At 35.9% G+C, this 20,920-nt stretch overlaps 2 protein-coding genes across 2 annotated transcripts; one reads left to right on the top strand and one right to left on the bottom strand.

Moving 5' to 3' along the window:
* Positions 1 to 1,889: 1,889 nt before the first annotated feature.
* Positions 1,890 to 8,737, top strand: LOC120631515 (multiple coagulation factor deficiency protein 2 homolog). The gene is made up of 6 exons (XM_039901134.1): positions 1,890 to 1,967; positions 6,244 to 6,397; positions 7,308 to 7,443; positions 7,567 to 7,657; positions 7,917 to 8,049; positions 8,576 to 8,737. The coding sequence occupies exons 1-5, from the start codon at positions 1,955 to 1,957 to the stop codon at positions 8,042 to 8,044; spliced, it is 522 nt and encodes a 173-aa protein (XP_039757068.1). The 5' UTR covers positions 1,890 to 1,954; the 3' UTR covers positions 8,045 to 8,049; positions 8,576 to 8,737.
* LOC120631514 lies at positions 8,561 to 13,632 on the bottom strand. The gene is made up of 4 exons (XM_039901133.1): positions 13,312 to 13,632; positions 12,216 to 12,336; positions 8,938 to 9,118; positions 8,561 to 8,706 (listed from the first exon to the last, which is right to left on the bottom strand). Exons 1-4 carry the CDS (start codon positions 13,630 to 13,632, stop codon positions 8,601 to 8,603), a joined length of 729 nt encoding a protein of 242 aa, XP_039757067.1. The 3' UTR covers positions 8,561 to 8,600.
* Between the last annotated feature and the right edge of the window lie 7,288 nt (positions 13,633 to 20,920).

The raw sequence follows: 20,920 nt of genomic DNA on the forward strand, positions 1-20,920 counted from the left end.
CATTGCTCTGAAAACTTCATAGTCTTTTGAAAGTTATTTAAAATGCGGTTTACAATTTGTTTAAACTTTAACAAAACAATCATCATGATAATGAAAAATACCAATTTGTAGCCCATATTTAAGGAGCTGCGAAAAATATGAAATTCGTGTCGGCGGCCATCTTGGACAATATTCATCAACAATAGCTAAGAACGTTCTCGATTAATTGACGTTTAAAAAAACAAAATCAAAATCGGTCACACACAGACTTCTAATTTGTAACACCCCGCCGTTTTTGCGTTGAGTTGAATATTAACAACCGTAAAAGCTAATGGGAGGCTGGTAAAAGTGGTGAAATTCAGTATAAAACATTGCCTCTAGTTTTTGTGAAAATGCAAAATAAAAACCGACTATATGTGACTTTTTACGCGCACACAGAGGGTCCCGTAAATTCAAATTCAAAGGGTTTTTATTAATTTTCAGACACATATTATAACCATTATTGGAAGATGATAACTTAGTACATTCGTCAACTTAAAACTTAATCTAGGAGGGTTCCAAACGGTCTGGTCTCAGATAAGCCCACAACAACATTAGCCTGGGGTTTTTATATCACCATCTAACAGTCAAATTAAAACTAAGTTATGAAGTAAGAGTATGAAATACCCAGGCTTTTTTATCATTTGTAATATTTTATTTGGGATTTTTCTATAAGCTTATGTTTTATATAAACTTTGAACTTTTTGAGAGAGAGTTTTTTTTTAAATAATATACAATTTCCCTTGAACGAATTATTTATTTTATGTAGCCTATTAGTTAGTTTTTACTTCTGACACTAATTGAAAATGTCACAATCCACTTTCTTTTACATTTTTGTTATATTTTTATGTACATAAATTAAATTTACAAATATGTATTGATTATGCACCGTCATTATTTTAAATTCGTTAAATTATCTCCTAAATACTCTTTTGGGCCCCTTTTAAATATTGCACGAAGAGCCCTTCGAATTTGAATTTGAAACATAGCCCACTTGTGGACATGCTGGCGGGCTGACGGGCGGATGGACTGATGAACTAACAGACAGACAATCGGGGCTTAGTAACCCGTACACTTCGAAGGAGCAATTGGAAGAGTCCGATTGTTAACTTCAACAAATCAATCGTATTTATGCCGTGTAGTGAAGGCAAATCTGAAAAATGTTGCCAACACCCGCTTTCCTTCTCGCGGGTTTGCTACGAGAGGAAGAACGGACAGCAGTGTCCTCTGTGCTACTACTAAAATGTACTTTGTTCACCAATTTATCTTCCCAGCGTGGCGATTATGCGCAAACCTTCCCACTAACGCGGGAGAGGCCCTTACGCCGTGGACTGTTAAGGCTATTGATGAAGTTAATTTTTTTAACTGGTCTGTATTCTTCTTTTTTTCTATTAGTCTGGCAGAATTTTGTTAAGCATATTGTATTGATGTCTTCTTCTAAATGAGTGAAAAATTGAACCAATTTTCATAAAGTTTTCTCAGTGCGGTTCGAATAAGAAGAGAACCTTTAACAAATAATTATACGCGGTAACCGTAAGAAATGGTAAAGAAGAAAGTCTGCGTCATTAAATAGCAGGTCTACAGATTGAGGGTAACAAAGCTTTTAAACGGAACATACAGAGAACTTTAGTTATTGCCCGATTTTCTCAATTTCGAACCACTAACGCCATCTAGCGTGAGTAAGGAAAAATTAACAAAGCTTCTGCTAGATTCTGAAATGGCGTCTCAAAGTCATGCGCTGAAAACTAAAATTGCTTCGTTGGGATTTACACTGTTTCACGTTGAGTTAGGGTACAATTTGGCCTGCAGAATTTGCGCTTGCGCTGTATAATTGATTTCTTCTGTCATGTCACTAAAGCGGGCCAACTGTGCAAAGGTCAATGCAAAATTATTGTTTATAGTGCAAAAAACAGGGGATCCAAGTTATGTGACAGAAATGATAGTTAATGGTAAGTCCTACATTAAATAAATATTATTTAATTTATTGGTAAGCCATTGAATTTATAAGAATTCCTCGTTATTTCTTATGGCTTCTTTATGGAGACCTCAAGTTTATTATGTTTTCACAGAAAAGTAGATTAAGAAGCATCAATATATTATACATGTGAAGGATTGCTAATTTATGTGGGTTCAGTACAGTTAAGAAGTGGGTAAACGTTTTTGTATAATCTTTCTTAAGTGACAGTTAAGGAATACTAGGTTAGGTTTTTATTTTTTGGCAATGCATCAACTAAGAAAATCATTTTGCAGAATTAAACCATTCATATTAATGACATATCAATAAAATCGCATTTCTTGTTTATATTATAAACTGAAGAAAATAACCAATTATAATTTAGAAGTATCTACTTATAGAGTAAGCCTACTTGAAATAAATAAATGCTAAATTTTGAATAGCAGTAGAACTCAGATTGTTGATAATGAACTTTTTCATTCATCTTCAGTTTATTACTGTTCCACTGTTCACAAACTCAAATTCAAAATTTCTTCATTCATGTAGGCCTATCACAGGCACTTATGAATCGTTCATACATATTTGTTTACATAATTGTAACGGGATGGTGATAACTTCGTTCGCCAACTTAAATCTAAAGCTACGAGGGTTCCAAACGCGCCCTGGTCTAAGAAGATCCCACAACAAACTTAGCCGGGTAAATTTATTTTTTTGTTATCACCATCTTCCAGTAAATTAAAATTAAGCTATGAAGCTAGAGCAATTCTCACCCAAGCTTTTTTATCGTTTAAATAATCCTTAATGTTATAATAGGATTTTTCTGTAAGCTTACGTGTTGGGCAAAGGCACCGCTCTCATAATAGTGAAAGCTTTAGAGCTTAAATCCACCATGTTGCTTCAATACGGGTTGCTTGTCTTTGAGGATTATTGTCACACAGTGATAACAATAATTATGACCGTTGACTATAAATCGTAACAACGAACTCCGGGTTTTTCAGAGAGAATTTCTTCACAGAAAAATTCAATTTCCTAACAACGTTTTTTCCTGACCAGTGCATCAAATCTACGACCTCGAGATCGTAGCAAAATAAGCTAGCTACTAGCCTAATAGGTAGTGAAGTTTTCATCACGTAGGCCAAAATGTGGGTAACCAAAGCGCGGTGAATAAGTAATAAAAGAATTCGTGACCCGTGTGTAGTGTGAATTGTAATCGTACAGGATTAGGGTGTTATCGAGTGATAATATGGTGGGACGATGTACTTTAGGGGCTCGGTTACTTTGTGCAGGGACACACAGTCTTCATGACTGAAATGTAAACCAAAAATTACTGCTAATTTTGCTATAGGCAGTGGCGTGCATAGAGGGCATGCACAGAGTATGCAGATGATATAATAGGAAGAAAATCTCCAGAACGAGTTATAAATACTTAAGGGTAGGCTTTTTATAACTCTTACGAAGCTTATGCTTAAGTTTTTTACGAAGTCTATGATATAAAATGATTGCTTGAAACAGCGATAAATAGTCAAATATGTATGGTGAAATTATATACTTTAATTTGATCTAGAAATCACACAAATTTTCAGGGACAGACCAATCCGAATATTGTATACGATTAAAACTATTTTACGTTGTACAGGCGTACAGTAACAGTTGCCTATCTTTCGTCTTCTTATAAATCGCATAGTTTGACAGTGCCAGTTGTAAACACGTCGCTGTAAAGAGGCTCAATACGTGTTATAACAAACTTCTGAAGTTTGTTATAACATATATAGATAGTGTAGCCTAGGCACTGAGTGAGATTTCTATACAACCATGTGTATAATTTGACGTCGCTTGTGACAGACACCATGACATACGGAGCGCGCACTTGTCACCACGAGCGCATAATTTGTCCTCCATTACTGCTTCATTTCATACACACTGCCCCATAATAAAGTGGGGTCCGATTAAAGACCAGGCTCGTCTTTCCCGCGACAACTGTTCAGTTTGATAGAGGGGACCGGATAAATTATGCATTCGATCTATTGAAAGTACACTGTAATAGATTTTTTTGTCAAAGGGTACTTTTAGGACACCTGTTTTTGTTTGTGGAATTTGAGCAATGCATTCTTATGTTACATTTTAACGCTGTTTACAATTGTCTCATCATAGTCTAGAACAGAATGGTATGGCCTGCCTTTGTTTTTTTTTTAAATGTATGAAACTTGTATGTAGAATCGTTGCCCGACAGGATGGGAATTGGGGTAAGCGCGGATGATACGTCAAGGATTGAGTCCTAAGGCTCGACTTGGAGAGTCGTTGGGATATCAGGGTGTTTAAACTGAGATAAGGCCCACGAAGATCATATTTTTGCTCAATATTTTTTCTTCCTACACCTTAATACACCTTCGATAGGGACTTTTTCTTGTGAACTATGACATTTGTACCGCAGTCAAGGTTTATTTATTTTCAAAAAATGTTGCCAATCCCATCTCTTTATCTCATTCTCCTTACCACAACCTGCGCAGACTTATCTGATAATTGCAGATCTGGCATTGCATTCACAACTTTTAATTCACTTTAGAGAATATTTCCTTCAAGACTTTATCTATTAAGTAAAGTGTTAACTTTGTAACTCTCTGTAATAATTGGAAATTGTCAGACCTCAGAAGAAATAATATCCGGATTTCGTTCGCTTCCTTTTTATCTAATCCGTGCCTAATAAATCCCCATCTTCCCGTCTTTTTTTCCGATAAAACAGTTTACTAAAATTTCCTGGGCGCTGACAAATGTAATAGGCAGGGTAGTTGTGAAATGAGGTGTGAATATTGCGTCTCCGCGGGATGTATGCCCCGCGGACCCCGGGGGTGGGCCATCTGTCCATCTCCCTGCCCCTACCCTTTGGTGCAATACAATGCCCTTCAAATTACACAGGTATGAATACGATTCTCGAATGTAGCTTTCTCTCTTTATTTGTCAATTGTAAAATTAATTGATAACGCGTGGCGTTCGGCTATGGACAATTTGGTGAACAAGTTCTGGGTTGCAAAAAAAATGTTTTGTGTGTGTTGCAGAAACATTTTTGTTTATTACTGACAACAATCGTGGTCGTTTCTATATTACGAGTAGAGAGTTAGCCTGGACTTGAGAGGATTCAACTTTGTCAATTTATTAAACTCCTTCAGGGTCCCAAAGAAATTAGGTTGTGCTGGAATAACATTTTAGATTATTCCTTCGTTTGTCTTCGTTGTTATCTAAAACTATTTTTTTTGTATTGAGAGTTATTTTGGATGAGTACTCAACAAATTATGGTTAATTCCAGTAAATTACGATTAAGTATTATTGAGCGCGGCGTCTTTATACTGATGATATTCTGGTTCCAATACCTGATAGTCATTAACTTTGCTCTGCTTCTTCTTAATTCGTGAGTTTTGTTTTACCATGGTGATTACAAAATTGGTAATACATCAAGTTTTATCTGTGTGTGCTTTAAATAGATTTCATCACATTTTCTCGGATAAGAGGCTCTTTAGGAGCTGAAGTTCCAAGTATCTCTTATTTAATAAATGGTTTGTATTTTAAGTAAGGATAAAGACTATTGTAAAAGATCTTGGAGATGTCCTAAAATATGCTATATTATGGAATATTTATATATACATTATTACAATTTAATTTGTATACTTTCTTTATACTTACATCATCATCATTAACCCATTACCGACCAACCAAAGGGCAAAATATTATTTTTTTTTTTTTTTTTTTTTTTTTATTTAGTTTGCAAAACTGACAATCAACTGCTTACTCTAAAATAAACTATAGGACATTTGGCATGTCTATACAATTGTGCCTTCTCGATGCGAACATAGCATGCAAATCCGTTGGGTACAAAAGGCTGCTGCAAACAGCTAGAAAAATAAATTTAGAATAATATAACAAAAAATATATAAATTACTAAGAAAAGAAAAACAAAATATTGTGGAAATAAAATTACTCAAGCAATAACCCTTTTCTTAACTTAAGCTTAGTACTAGGAATGTTATCGCTGAAGATAAAATTGCTTTCGTGATAGTATAGACTATCACGAAAGCAATTTTAGATACATAGTCCTATGTATCGAATGCAATTTCTTGCAAATTGCTTTATAAACGTTTATCTTCAATTCAGCCTTTTATATATATAAATATATATATCCGCATCGAAATCCGTTGCGCGGTTTAGGAGGAACTAGCTGATAAACAGGCAAAGAAGTCTTAGTTCTAACATTATAGTAGTCAACTTTTTTTTGATTCCAGCCTATTTCATCCTCGTACTAAATTGGTTATCAAGTTGTACGTGTCGAGGGCCACACCATCCCCATGGTCAGCATGCAGTCAACAAGCATCATCACCACAAGCCCAGCTCATCAGAATCTCTGACGAGCGACACCAAACTTTTACATGATACTAAGTAAGTTGACATTTTTAATAATCCTCTACAAGTAGCCCTCGGGCCTTGACTATAAACTCACCTTGTGGCCTAGGAATAAGATAGCAAAAGTCTATAGTAACAAATTGTCGCCTTATTGTCTGTCTGCCTGTCTGTCTGTCTGTCTGTAATCTGTCAATTTAGTATAGTGGTAGCTGATATTCCGGGTTAACATATAGGATACTTTTATCCCGATAAACAATAAGTTTCCTCCGGGAAATAGGATGAAATTTTTTATCAATTTTACTTCATTATACCGTTAAATGTGAACCGATTTTGATAAATTTTTTTTTATTTCAAAGTGTATACTATCAAGCATGTATTATCTTATTTTAATCAAGTACTGACAAATATTGTCGGAAATAAAGGACGTAACTCCTCACATATAACAGCAAGTCGCAAGGCATGTGGGACAACGAAAGAATGTATGCGTACCATCCTACTAATACTATAAATGCGAAAGTTTGTGAGGATGGATATATGGATGTATGTATGTATAAACAAAAAAAATAATGACAAATTACTAACCATGTAAAATAATAAGTAGTGTTAGCATCATATCTATTCTAGTTTCTTGATTGACACAAACGCAGACGAAGTCGCGAGGGTCCGCTGGTAATAATAATCTGAACAACAAGATAATTATCTTATATCTTTAAACGAACAATTCTTGTATATATACGAGTATAATTGGAATCTCGGAATCGGCTTCAACGATTTTCATGAAATTTAGTAAACAGCCGGGGGGTTTCGGGGGCGATAAATCGATCTAGCTAGGATTCATTTTTAGAAAATGACATTTTATTTGTGTTTTCCGGTTATAACCGATTTGGTGCGACGAAGTTGCACGGGTCAGCTAGTTTGATATTAATTATAATTGTTCTTTTTTAAGACATTTACAAGAAGATGCACTGGTTTTAACAGCGGAAGCATTAGCTAAGATGACTCCTGAGGAATTAGAATTTCACTACTTCTCTTCTCACGATTATGACAAAAACTCTAAATTGGATGGCTTGGAAATGTTAAAGGTATGTTAAAATAGACTTAAATTCAGAATTTAGATAAAATATGGGCGGGCAATAAGAAGACAAAACTTCATAGCAAACTTTTAGATGATGACGTGTTATTGACATAATATTTTTTGTGTTAAGGCGGTTTATCACACAATTGAACATGCATTTCCTGAACCGGATGAGGATGATTCAATTGAAACCGAAACAGGAGACATGGAAACATTTATTGGTAAGCACACCAATAAAATTAATTTAAACAATTTTTAAGAATAAATCCAATGGTATATTTCAATTCAATTTTTCCTTTCTCCTTGTTAAGTTTTCGTAGAACGACAGCGACAATTGAATTTTGCACACGTATTAAGAACCGATGCAACATAATAGTTTAGATTAAAATGATTTTGAAATGTTAGGCTTTTTTGGAATTAGGCATAAACTCTACGGTTCAATGTTTGAAGCTCACTCTAATATACTGTTAACAATTTTAGCTATTGTTGATCGCACATTGCTATCAGATGATACTGATGGGGATGGATATGTATCATATTCAGAGTACAGAGCTGCCCGTATCAATAATACTGATGATAGAACGCCAAGGATTCTCAACTCACCGTAAAACAGGTACTTACTTCATTATTGGATAAAGTTGGACAATTTAAGGTGAATCGATGTATAGATGGAGGAAAATTATGTAAGAAGTAGGGAAAGTAATACAATGATTGGTTTAATAATTTAATTCATATAATGTTTAATTATAATCTTAAGACTGTAAAAATTAACTAATAGATTTGTTCATAGATTTATGAAGTGGACTATACACTTTTTAAAAAATATTGAGAACTACTAGCAGACTATAACACTCAAAGATATAAGATAGAAAGCAAAATAAATTAGAAAAAGGAACCATCTTATCAGTGATAATTTTAGGATGTTTAAGTTTAGGAATTTTAGATAATTAACCAATCAGATTGCTGAGAGATGATGTGATAATTTTGTCGCATTACCTATCAATAACCTGATTAGTCTATTCAGGGTTTTCTTTCTTCACTCCGTTAGTCTCTATTATTGTGGTAACATTATGTGCATTTTACGTCTGCATGAATTAAGGATTGACTATGGGAAACCTTGAGCAAAATTTTCATTTCAGGTCCGTTTACTGACTACAAGTTGTACTACGTGCACTGGTAGCGCTGACAGGGCATTCCCCGCTCGCCCCACGATGCCGCATCTCTGATCCCGTTGGATATGTCTTCGTACGGTTTTAACTCGTTGCTGTTACTGGAAACAATAAAAATGGAATGTTTCTTTATTTGAGTATTTTTTGTCTACGATGCAAAACTTTAAACTTTGAGACGAATATTCTCAAAATCAACCGACGTCTGTCTGTTATATATGAAAAGATTTTACATACAAATAAAAGTGAAAAAATAAAAGAAATTGGAAAACGCAAAAGCAATCTACGTATTTAGATGTTCAATAGATTGCAATAATCATTTTTTTGTTAGGTACCCTTGATACAGTTTCGTTCCTTGCAACAGAAGTTCCGCTCCAGAAGCGTAAAGCGCGGCCTGATGAGGTTTCTGGCAGGACATCTTGTACAGGCAGCCATAGTCCTGGCTCTGCTGTCCAGCAAGGTAGCTCAGGTACAGAACTATCTCATTTTCCGTCAAGTAGCTGACATTTTTGTTGTCTGTGGAAAATTATAGACAAAAATTATCACAAAGTAATCTCATTATCTTAACGGGCTGCGCCGAAGTTGTGAATTCGAATTTTGAGCTACTATTTTTACTACTTATACCTTGAAGCAGTAATATTAGAAATTACAGTTTTATGTGATTTACCTTGATATCTCTAAAATAAGGATTATTGTTCTCATAAAAGAGCGTTAACAATATTAAAATAAAACTGCTTTGCAAGATAGCAGTAGTGAGCACGCACCCAGATCTATTCAGTTTATCATATTTTGTTATTCTAAACGTCCGTAATCCCTAACTTTACCCAAGTATGTAACTGAACAACTCCTTTCTTCTTTTTACCTTATTAAAAAAGTTCCATCTATCCAATTCTGTTTTTTTTTTGCTGTAAATGTAGACATGATAACCTTCTCCTTGCGAAGACGTACTGTATAGGACAGACCTTTTAACTACACCGATAGATAGAAGGTTAGCTCATACAAACAGACGGACAGAAAAAGAGACAGAAATAAAATCAAAATTTTACAAAAAACATTGTTTGTTATTTTAACGATGAAATGAATCACATTGTTTTGGCACGAGGCAGTTATATTAAAATCACAGACTGTTGCCCATTTTTTTAATTTGTATTTAAAACAAACACATAAAACCCGTTGGTCATTTAGGCCTCTACCTACTGACCTACCGATAATCCCTTGGCAATGGGATTACTCTTTGGACGGACATGAAAAACGCATCACGCGCTATTGGATTAAACGGGAATGACCCTAATGGTCGGCTTATTCGAGAAACTAGCATATATTTTTTTAAAACCTGTGCATGCAAAAGAAGACCTAATTTCTAGCACAATAAGTCTTAAAATAGCATAACACTATTAGTGATATGTAATACAAATTTGACCGGGAATGACAAAGGTGTTAAAGACGCAGATGTTCTAGATGTCTCTTTTATTGGGTTTATTTCCTGGTCATTATGACATTGTGTCTCGTTAATTGACATTATTTAGTGAACTGTATTTGGAATAAATCTTCGATATGTATAGCAAAATTGTTAAGTGGAATTAAGTGCCCATCCGTGCCCTTACGGTTAGTTACGGGCAGCAAACATTTAAGTAGAGATCATTTATGTATCCTCTTTTTCTTTTAATTTTTTTTTAAATTCTTAACAATGTTTAAAAAAAAATAAAGAACTCTATTAAAAAGTTTATATAAAAACATCCACCCTTCGCATGCGGGGCTTTTAAATGCCCAAGCAACCGGCGATCAGGGCTCCAGAGTGAGGAACCTCCTCACAATACGCGAAGTTTCAAGGACTACTGCCTTCTGTATCCGACCCTTGATCCAACAACCAAGCGAAAGCTTTTAAAGATGTTGGTCAAAGCTTTTCGCGAGAAGACCATTGACTGAAACGACTATGGGAACAATAGCGGTCGACTCAACATTCCACATGGCGGTAATCTCGTGAGCAAGGTCCAAGTATTTAGATACTTTTTCCTTTTCAGCTTTCACCAGATTATCGTCATGTGGAATAGTAATGTCAATAATTATTGAACGGCGCATTGATCGATCGACTAGCACTATACCAGGTCTATTAGCTGTAATATAACTGTGATAATCGTTCGATCCCAGTAGAGCAATGCATTTATGCATCCTCTTTTTTTATTATTATATCCTCTTTATATATAATAATAACAAATTTACAGCGACATCACGTTTACAGAAAGGCGATTTGTATTACATCCTCTAGAGCTCATGTCCCGACTCCACGCGGAAGCGATCTCGAAACGACTACGAAATTACTCATTCATAATGCCACGGTTTTGCGGTACCGGTTCATAATGGTAAGCGGTGATAGCCCAGTGGGACTGTCGGAGGGCGAGTTCGAATCCTCGCACCTCTAACTTTTTAAAGTTTTGTGCGTTTTAAGCAATTAAAATATCACTTGCTTCAACGGTGAAGGAAATCATCGTGCGGAAACCTGCATTCCTTAGATTTCTCCATAATGTTCTCAAAGTATTAGTATGTAGTTATTAGTATGTATTTTTTTAATATGCACAACCTGCAGTATGTTATCCTTTTGTTTTTCTTATCCTAAGGTTGCATGGAAGAGATCGCCAAGAAGCTATAAGGCTTTTTGTATACTTCTTCTGTCTGTGTTTTTTTTATTCTTCTTCCGTATTTTTATTTGTGTGCAAATAAAGAGTATCAATAAATAAAATAAATAAAGGTGTGTGAAGTCCACGAATCCTCACTAGGCTAGCGTGGTGGTAGGATGAATGCCGCAGTGATAAGTCCTAATCAATAATCATTACGGGGAAGTACTTCATATGCAAGCAGAGCATATAAAGTACTTACCCGTAATGATTATTGATTTCTGCCGCTAAGCAGCACTGAAACACAGGGTTTCAGTTTGAAGGGCGTGGTTGCCGGTGTAATTAAAGGCACATAGCCGTGCATCCTCTGTAAAGTGTTGCAGATGGTTATCCACATACCGTCAGGTGGACCATCCAGCCTTCTGATTGTTCCGTCAATTATTACTATAAATAAAAGAAGAAAGAATAAAAAGATTTTTAGGGCAACATTAAAACGCTATCAGAAGGTAGGTACTTATTCTTTGTCAAAATAAGTTCATAAATCTTCTTTTTTAATCTTGTCAAATAAACAAGAGTTATTTGGTTATGTGAATTATTGGTTATACAAAACGGTTCCAATGTTTACGTCCTTTGTTTCTTAAAATAAAGACAATTTAAATTAAATAAAAACACTTCTAATATCATATAACCTACATTAACAAACGTTAGCTAACAGTACCTATGGCTTTTGATTTCATTGATTTTTAAAAAAGATATATTGATTTCAAAAATTTCTGTCGAACCACCCCTGTGGAAGTATGACCCATTTATTTATATGTTCTGGTATGCCCTACCCAAAAAAAAATCACAAATCATAGTTGGTGGAGTAATTGCGAAACAAACATACAAAAACGTACGGCTCGAAATAAGAACCTGCTCTGCTACGTATATCTCTGTACATTATTTAAAACAAGATATAATTTCGTTGAGACTTACACTATCTGATCATTTGCACTTCTTACCGTCCAAGCTCCTTCCGTAATGGTGACCTTTCCAAGCTCCAGCACCGAAGAAGCCAGCAGCCAAAATTAGAGCCTTGAGCACGATCAGTATCACCAGGTTTGTGAGATTCAAGCTAAGAACCTGCATTAGAAATTGCACCAGCTGCATTAAAAATTGCATAATTGCATTAAGAGTAACTATTTTATTATTAGTTTGAGTGAGTATCATTATATGAAATGAGTATTTTGCATATTCTAATCAGGATGTTTCGTTTTTTAATTCTATGAATAAACCATATCTTTAATTCTAATTTCATCTCCGAAGTTATAAAAGCGAAAATAAATCGTGTTGATAGGAGTTCATCTATGTATTACAGGAAAAAATTAACGTGGATGAAGTCACAGGTCTCCGAAAGTGCTCAAATCATTAACTTTTCTGCTTTAATATTCTCACATAAGTAGATACAATGAAAACTTTCCAAGGCGTTTTCAGGATGACTTTCAAAATATCTTTGGGAGCCTGCTGTATAGGAACTATTATAATTAAAGAAAACGCATAAAATCAGTCCAGTTCTTAACCGAGAAAATGATGGTAAAAACAAAAAGGTTCTACAAAACCTTACTACGGAGAAATGTAATTATAATATGAATCTAAAACTGAGCTTTAAAGAAGTTGAAAATTAGTAGCCATAAAAAGTATCTAACCCAGATCTCAGAACAAAAATCGTGTATTTAACAAAAAGACGTAGTCCATTAAATAAAGCACTGTCACAGTTATTGGGAATAGCTGGGTAGAAAATGTAAACCAACTCCTTCACCATTTTATGAATTATAACTGTACCACAAATTAAAGAAGCTTCTAGAAGGGAATATGAATACGTACAAAATGTAAAAACGGCGCTGAAATCGGATGATCGCTTTTGGAGCTACGATGATAAAGTCTCTAATAAATACATACCTCTATCTTATTGCGTTGTGAGTTACGAATGAATTCATTAACTATGAGTCACCAAAATATGGTTACCAATACAAACTTATCTCCATAAGCTTGCGAGGAATTCGTGCAATCTTAGATTGAAAGTGCGATACGAACCTGCGACATGCAGTCAAAACCAACCTGGCTACTCCCAGTGGACCTGGCAATGAAGTCCTTAGCCAGGCTCGACACAACTTTACCTCCCGTGCCACTCAGGAAACTTCCAGCGGTTTCGAGGAAGGAAGATCTTGCGTAACTGGACGTATCATTGTAGTCGTCAAATCTATCGATGTTTTCTTGGTGGCTTTTGAACTGGGTAGTTGGTTTCTCTTTGGGTAAGAATGCGCTTGAGTCGTAGTTCTTGGGGAACATCTTCTTTGCGTATTGAGGCGATGAGTAGGCACCAGAATGTTCGGTGGCCATCACTAATGGTAAGACGAGTAGTAGATAAGTTATGACCATTTTGTCACGCTGCCGGAAGGCGACTGGGAACAGGTAGCGGAGGATTTGCGGCAATGCCGAGTGCATTTCGCTATTTTATCTCTTCACTTCGCTTTTGTTTGTTGCACGCACGGCGACATCCCGTAATGGCGTTATTGTTGTTGCTTTTAAGTGGCGCATCTTTTGTTTTGGGTGGTTTTGTACGATGACTTCACTTTTATTTTGTAACTTAAAGATCACTGAGTATTTACACTGTTTTGTGACTAGCGCCAGTACAACAAACATAATCCCGAAGTCTGTTTTTGCGCACAGGCTAGGTTCCATGTTATTTTTATGTGGCTATAAATTTGTAAGGTATTCTAAACGAATGTATGTCAACAGCCAAACTAAACATATCATAATTTTGTACGGAATTTTACCCCTCACAGACTGTGTTGCTTCCAGATCACTTTGATATCAAATTGATTTCAAGTTCTCTCGGCTCTCACGAATATACGTATACGATCCTCTGAATTTTTTGATTTGAAAAAAAGCGTGGTTAACATTTCTTTTATAACTATAAAGACCGTTTTAGATTGTTAAGAAAAATATTTGATGAAAGTAAAAGCGGCGACGGTAACAAACCACGGAAGGCGACAAAGATTAACTTAGCGGAACACCATGCTTTCCTTCTTCTTTTCTAGCCATAAAACAGAAGCCTGTGTGTGTCTGACTTACTGAAGTCCTTATGGCATGCTTTTTAAATATCTATTGTACCCCAAATATATATTTTTTCTATCATTTCGAGTCACTCTGTGACAAAATACTTAGTAATAATTATTTAAAATGTTTTTGTGTTTGTAATTGTTGTTTACAATAAAAAAAAGTATGTGGTGTACACATATTTATTCCTTGATGCTTTTAATTTGATTGTTTGTACAAAAGTACTTAAATTGTCGTTTGTGCGAGATGAACGAATGAAATAATTTAAGGTCCTAAAAATATTATCTATTTTTTTCCAAGTACAAATATGTCACTAATTCAACGATACAGTGCATTGAAAACACCCTTTTTAGCATATTTGTACTAAGAGCCTTAAAAAATGCAGCAGAATTTTATATTATTTTTTTTGTAACAAGGTAAGTGGGTAGAGTACGGTGGTAACTGAACCAAAAAATTGATAACTGAAATTGAAGAGTTGGTAATATCGCTTTCATTCAGGGAAAGTTCCATTGTTTATGTATCTACACGTATCACCAATCAATTTTCTTTATGGTGGACTACCGATGCAAATATGATTTCACACAAACTGAAACCCGAGATCTTTTAAATGAATAGGTACCTAGGGGACTAGACATTATTCATATAGTTATAAATAACGAATAAGTTCTTAATTTGGATGCAAATATTTTTATATATCCATACCTACATATATCACATACTGCTTTTGTTTATTTTTGCTCCGGTAGTTCAACTCAATGGGCGAACCGATCTTGATGAAATTTGGCATGTAGTTTTCGGTATTATCCTATATCAAATAGGGCAACTTGTAACCTGGAAGCATGCATGTTTTCAAATAATTGTCAGAAAGTCTACAGATTTGCACATGGTCAGCGTGCAGCTTGGTGGACTACTGCCTGAACCCTTCCTATCTTAAGAGAAGATCCGTTCCGGTACTGGGTTGATAATGACGGATGGATGGCTCAATCAACTTCAATAAGATTCCGCTGCTAGACTAAAGGCCTCTCCCAAGGGGAGGGTTTGCCAATAATAACCACGCTGGGCAGATGGGTGAGAGATCGCAGTAGATGGTTAGTAGCACAGGGGACGTTGCTTGATTTTTTTTTTATTTTCGGATGGACACTTTCCAATAACCACCTGAGAGGTTGCAACGGCGTCGCCGGGGGAGTAGGGCGAGCGGGAAAGCTCGCTATAAGAAGAGCCCCAGGGCTCAACAACATCGGAGGTAAGTAGAAGACGTCGACCCGAGGGTGCCTCCTGCGAGGGCTCGGACCTCGGCTCGGTTCGACGTTGATCTGAGTGTTGGTGGATTTTTGGACTAATCATTGTTTAGTCCGAACGCTCCCGTGACTGTGGTAAGGATCCACGTCCGGATGACGCCAGAAATCGGTGCCCTCGTCTTCGCCGGCGAAGACGCTGTATTGGCTGTGTGTTTGTGTGCTGTTGGGACACATTGTCGGTAGTAATTTGGGGACGCTGCTGCTCGCTCTCTGTTTTATATCCTTATTTGCCTCGTACGATACCCGCAGGAAAAATGGCGTGTGGTGATGGCAGGCCAGAATACAGCTGTTGTTACCACCTTTCCTCTTCCCGCGGGTAAAGTACGAGGTGATTTAGGGAATATAATATTGGTTAGAAGCCCTAAAAGAGGGCATTGTGAAATAACAAAGAACAAAACACGTAGAATTATTGTCGTTGTTCCAATTGACAGAAATTTAGCAATTAAATACTCATTATTATGAAAATGAGGATACAATTGATCTATCGCTGATGAAATTGTTGATGATCAGCATACATAAGACCATTAAAGAACAATACACGCTTAGTGATGCTCTGGTAAGTATATGGTTCGTGTTATGTCATGACTATTATAATAATTTTGCCCTGCTTACCAAAAAGATTCAAATTTTACACGTCACATAATATTAAGTCAGAATTCATTACCAAATCCCGACCATATAGATTCATTACTTATTTATGTAGTAGTAGGTAGCAGCTTTAGATACCTAGAGCTCCTCCAGGGAAGTACCTCCTGCCCCTATTCTTATAAGTGCTGCCAAGCAGCATTGTCACAATGCTGTGTTCCGGTCTGAAGGGCGCGGTTGCCGGTAATGAGGCTTAATCGGCGCTTGAGGTTGATGGACACAGGGAGGCAGATTACACTGTGTTTGCCTTCAAAGTTTATCTGCTTACCGTGGATTAGCCATCTGCTTAGTCCGTCAATTATAACTTTAAAAAAAAAACATTTTATTCGTTTTAAAAATAAAACTATAGTATTGTTTTCAATTCTCACGCTCGTAAAGTCGTACTTTAGCTTAATTGTGTAGTCGAATAAAGCCCAATTTTAGGCACTTGTGCATAAGATTAAAAGTTAATTAGACTTTCTGGCACTCGGTTCAAGTATTGTTTATCATAAGGCATACCTGACATAAAGGTGAGGAATTTATTCGTCTAATACAAGGAGTATATACACTATCTTGTTTGTGACTTGTATTTGCTTTTTTATAGTTTATTAAAATGTTTTCGTCCATTTCTGGTTAATCTATATATATATAATGAAAATGGTGTTCCTTTGAGGCTCAATCACGCTTAAACCACTGATCGTATCGACATGAAACTACCACCATTCGATGCGAAATTGTTCCTAGATGGTTTATGACTATTTATTTTTCGAATTCTAACGTTCCTTCATTTTTTTATTGCTGTTTTACTTTTATGAACATTTATCCCGCTAATAAAAACGTTTTCTCTTGATTCTTTTGTTTTCATGGATTTCAACGGAGTTTACTGAACGGATAATGTTCTTTTACATTCAGCTAAGAATCTACTCACGGTAGTGGAGAACGGCTGGACCAATTGGGCTTTTTTTATCTTCAGAATTGTCAGGAGAAAGTTTTGTATGTAAGAAAATTTTAAAAAAGCCCGATAAAAAGTTAAAAATTGCGATGATAATCGAAGAATTCCCATCTATATAGTCACTCACCACGAAATCTCGGGAACCATAAGACTTAGAAACGTGAAACTTGGTAGGAATATTACTTTTGCTATGTAGAGGTCAGCTATGAATAGATTTTAAGAAATTCATTCCCCAAAGGGGATTGCGGGGGCGTTAACAATGAACAATTCCCGTTTTTAAACTATAGCTTCTATAGACTTCAAATTTGGTAGGAATCTTCTGTAAGAGGTGTAGAAATAGGCTATGAACGAATTTTACGATAGCTCACCCCACAGGGGGTTGCGGGGGTGGGTATTAACAATTAATAGTTTTAATTTTCCAGCTAAACCTCCTACAAGCTCCAAATTTTGTAGGAATTTTCTAAAAGTGATGTAAAAAGGATTTATGAACAAATTTTACGATATCCCACCCCAAAGAAGATTGCGGGGGCGTTAACAATGAAAATTTTCAATTTCCAAGCGATAGCTCCTATAGACTCCAAATTTAGTGAGAGTGTTCTATATGTAATATAAAAATGATTTTCGAGCGGATTTTACAATGAATCCAATAAGGTTCGCGGGGGTGGGTGTTAACAATAAAAAATTTCAATTTCGAAATATAGCTTCTAAAAATTCTAAATATGGTGGGAATCTTTTATTATTCACATAAAGAACATCTCAAAATGGATTTCAATAAAGTCTACTTCCGACAGGAATTGCGGGGGTGGGTGTTAAAATCTAAAATTTTTATTTCTAACCTGTAACTTCTACAGACTCCAAATTTGGTGGGGATCTTCGTGTATGTAGGGATATTCGTGTATTTCCTTACAACAATCGACTTTTTGGCAGCGGAGAAAAAGTCATTGAGAGGTTTCATAAACTTAACTTTACATGTAGCTATCCAATCAACGGACTAAGAATTTTACATTCATTTTACTTTTGCAGACTACATAACCGACGAATTATTTTATTGCGGGATCGCGGAAATGTAACAGATTAAAATGAATGCATTTTCCAAGCACATGAGATGTGGAAAAGAAATTTAGTTACTTATTCCAATAGAATTCATAAAAAACATGCACAATTAATTTTCTATAAAAAATTGATGTCACGGAGAAAATTTTAGTTAACAGAAAATTCGTCGCACTTGAACCTAGACAGATTTCAACTTCACATATGAGACTTGCAATGCTCATTTCAAATTTTTTTCTTCATGTCAATTATTATTAATTTTTGGAAGAAAGGCACGGAAATGTTATAATGATTGCACATTGAAAGTTACAATGAATATTAGTGAGAAAAATCACCTGGATGAAAGATACAGGCTAAATCGATGGAATTTGGAATTTGAGTAAGTCTAAACAATATCGATGCTTACAGTTCTATCCGCGGGGCCTATTTATGTTCATACAAAAATAAAAAAAAAGGAGAATAATAAAAATATGAAAAAAATAAATAAAAATGAAACATAAAATGTAATTTATTTCCTTTTTCAATTCGCCCAGCGAAGCGGGCTGGAAACGGCTAGTATTCATATATTTTTGAAACTGAAAATAGATGCCACTGGTGATGGGATTGAAGCACGACATCTAGGGATGGCCAAAGGCACAACGAAGTTGTAGCTAGCTAATGTTTGCCGTTTTCCACAGATGGCATTAGTGTGTTTGGAATTTGAAGTGTCATTGTTCACCTGTAGATGTCAGGCTACAATTACATTCAGCGCCATCTATTTTCAGTTTCTTAAACTATACTGTGTTAAATTTATTTATTGTTTTGGAAACTAAAAATAGATGTTGCTGATGGTATAATGATCGATATCTAGAGATTAAAATTTCTCAGGCAGTCCCTACTTCGTATTATTTTATTCAAGCGTGAAAACTGTGTGCATAAAAGCCTACGTAGTGTGTACTAGTTCACACAGATGGCGATAAGTGTTTGATATTCGTATGCAAAGCCTACGTAGTATTGCTAGCCCACACATATGACGTAGTTATTGAAAATTCGTTTGCAAAAACTCCGAAGGTTTTGCCGGTCTATTCTGATGGCAACGTGGTTTGAAATTCATATGTAGAGCTACGTAATTGAGCTTTGTTTAATATAATGCTAATATTTATTCATGTTTCCGAGATTCGAACCCAAAATGAAATATGGTGTGCTACGCAAGCTTAAATGGCATGACATAATTTATCGGAAGGATTGCAGCTAATAAACACCTTAAAGGTTGCAATAGAGTCACCAGGAGAAACACGTGGTTTGTCGCTACGCCGTGTTTGCAATGTTGTAAAATATGTGCAGTTACCACAAAAGGGCAGGAGGGGAGGCCTTTGGATAAATGCGTGAAAACCATTAGTCGAATTGTCCTTACACGAATATATATGCCAACACTTTAACTGGCACCCCTCGAATAATAACTAATAAGGTTTAAATTAACTATTAAACTTCCGTTTAGATTCTCACATGAAGCTGAATTTTGGATAGTCTAAAGTTGTTAATAAGTGTGCCTACGTTTTCCACAGCAACGTAATTATTTTCTTTGTTAAGGCAGGAACGTAACCCACCAAAGCGCATTGGAGTCGCGTGGTGGTCCTATGCTCTGAAACCATCTCTTCTATGAGAGAGAAGGCCTGTGGCCGGTTGCAGATGGGCTTTAATAGGGATCGGATTTGCTCAGTAACATGACATCTCGCCGCTTTCACCAAATGTGCAGTAATGCCACAGTGCTGCCATCTCATGGAAAAACCAAAGAAAAACCAATGTCAGTAACAATGTTTCTTGGTATAAAACCCGTTCTTTTCTATGTAAAATTACCGTGGCACAATGCAATTATTGCATTTCACCGCCCAGCGAGTCCCGGTTGGTTGCAACCGTGAGAGGAGAAAATGTTTTTGTATCAGAAAGTGAAACCGGGCCTTGACCGTCACACTGCAACTCTGTAGAGTCGCATGTTTATATATCTTTTGTGTAATTCATATTTACGGAGTATCAGCATTACAATTTGTGGGCGTCTGTTGTTGTTGGAAGTTTGGATTTTTCTTGTTTATTTTTTGATTGATTATTTTGCGTGTTTTTCTTAAATTCCTCGACTACGCTTTGCTAAACCGACACCGCCGGAATTCTGGCATAAATTAACAAGCATGCGTATGCGTATTCAATTGAAAAAGTTTTTAAAAAGTTGTCAATAATATGGGAAATCTATGCTTAGAACGCGCTAAGTCCACAAAACTCTGTACTAAGGCTAAGTTAAGCATTGGCTTAGTATTAGTTAGACTTTTGAGGGAATGTAATGCTTAGATCAGACACTAAGCACTTGCCTAAGCTGTCGCTTAGCAACGACTATTTTTCTCGGCCTTAGTATCTTACTGTTACTGAATTTACATTTTCCCTAAGTACGCAATACCTTCAAATGGACTGATAATAACTTTTAAGGTACAAGACGTTGTGTGTTTGTTTTACTACCTCAAACACCGTTGTACAACACCTGTTTTACAACCTTTAACACAATTTTTTCACGATCTTCTTTATATCTACCTTCAAACGAACGGAGACGATCTGTTAAGGCTCAAGAGGTTGTGTGTTTGTCGTACCAATTACAACCTCTTCTCAAGTACAATAACGCTCTAAGTCACTACTGGACCGATTTTTGGATTTACGGTTA

This window comes from Pararge aegeria, chromosome 18, assembly GCF_905163445.1.
Source record: "Pararge aegeria chromosome 18, ilParAegt1.1, whole genome shotgun sequence".
Lineage (NCBI taxonomy): Eukaryota > Metazoa > Arthropoda > Insecta > Lepidoptera > Nymphalidae > Pararge > Pararge aegeria.

Bases quoted from the DNA above. Each gene is read 5' to 3' on its own strand.
- LOC120631515 (XM_039901134.1), top strand. The intron at 6,398-7,307 runs GTAAGTTGACAT...TTCTTTTTTAAG, and splicing joins AAACTTTTACATGATACTAA to ACATTTACAAGAAGATGCAC. The intron at 7,658-7,916 runs GTAAGCACACCA...TAACAATTTTAG, and splicing joins AGACATGGAAACATTTATTG to CTATTGTTGATCGCACATTG.
- LOC120631514 (XM_039901133.1), bottom strand. From the start codon at position 13,632: ATGGTCATAACTTATCTACTACTCGTCTTACCATTAGTGATGGCCACC. The intron at 12,337-13,311 runs GTTGGTTTTGAC...TTTCTAATGCAG, and splicing joins GGTCCACTGGGAGTAGCCAG to GTTCTTAGCTTGAATCTCAC. The intron at 9,119-12,215 runs GTAAGAAGTGCA...AATTTTCCACAG, and splicing joins TTACGGAAGGAGCTTGGACG to ACAACAAAAATGTCAGCTAC.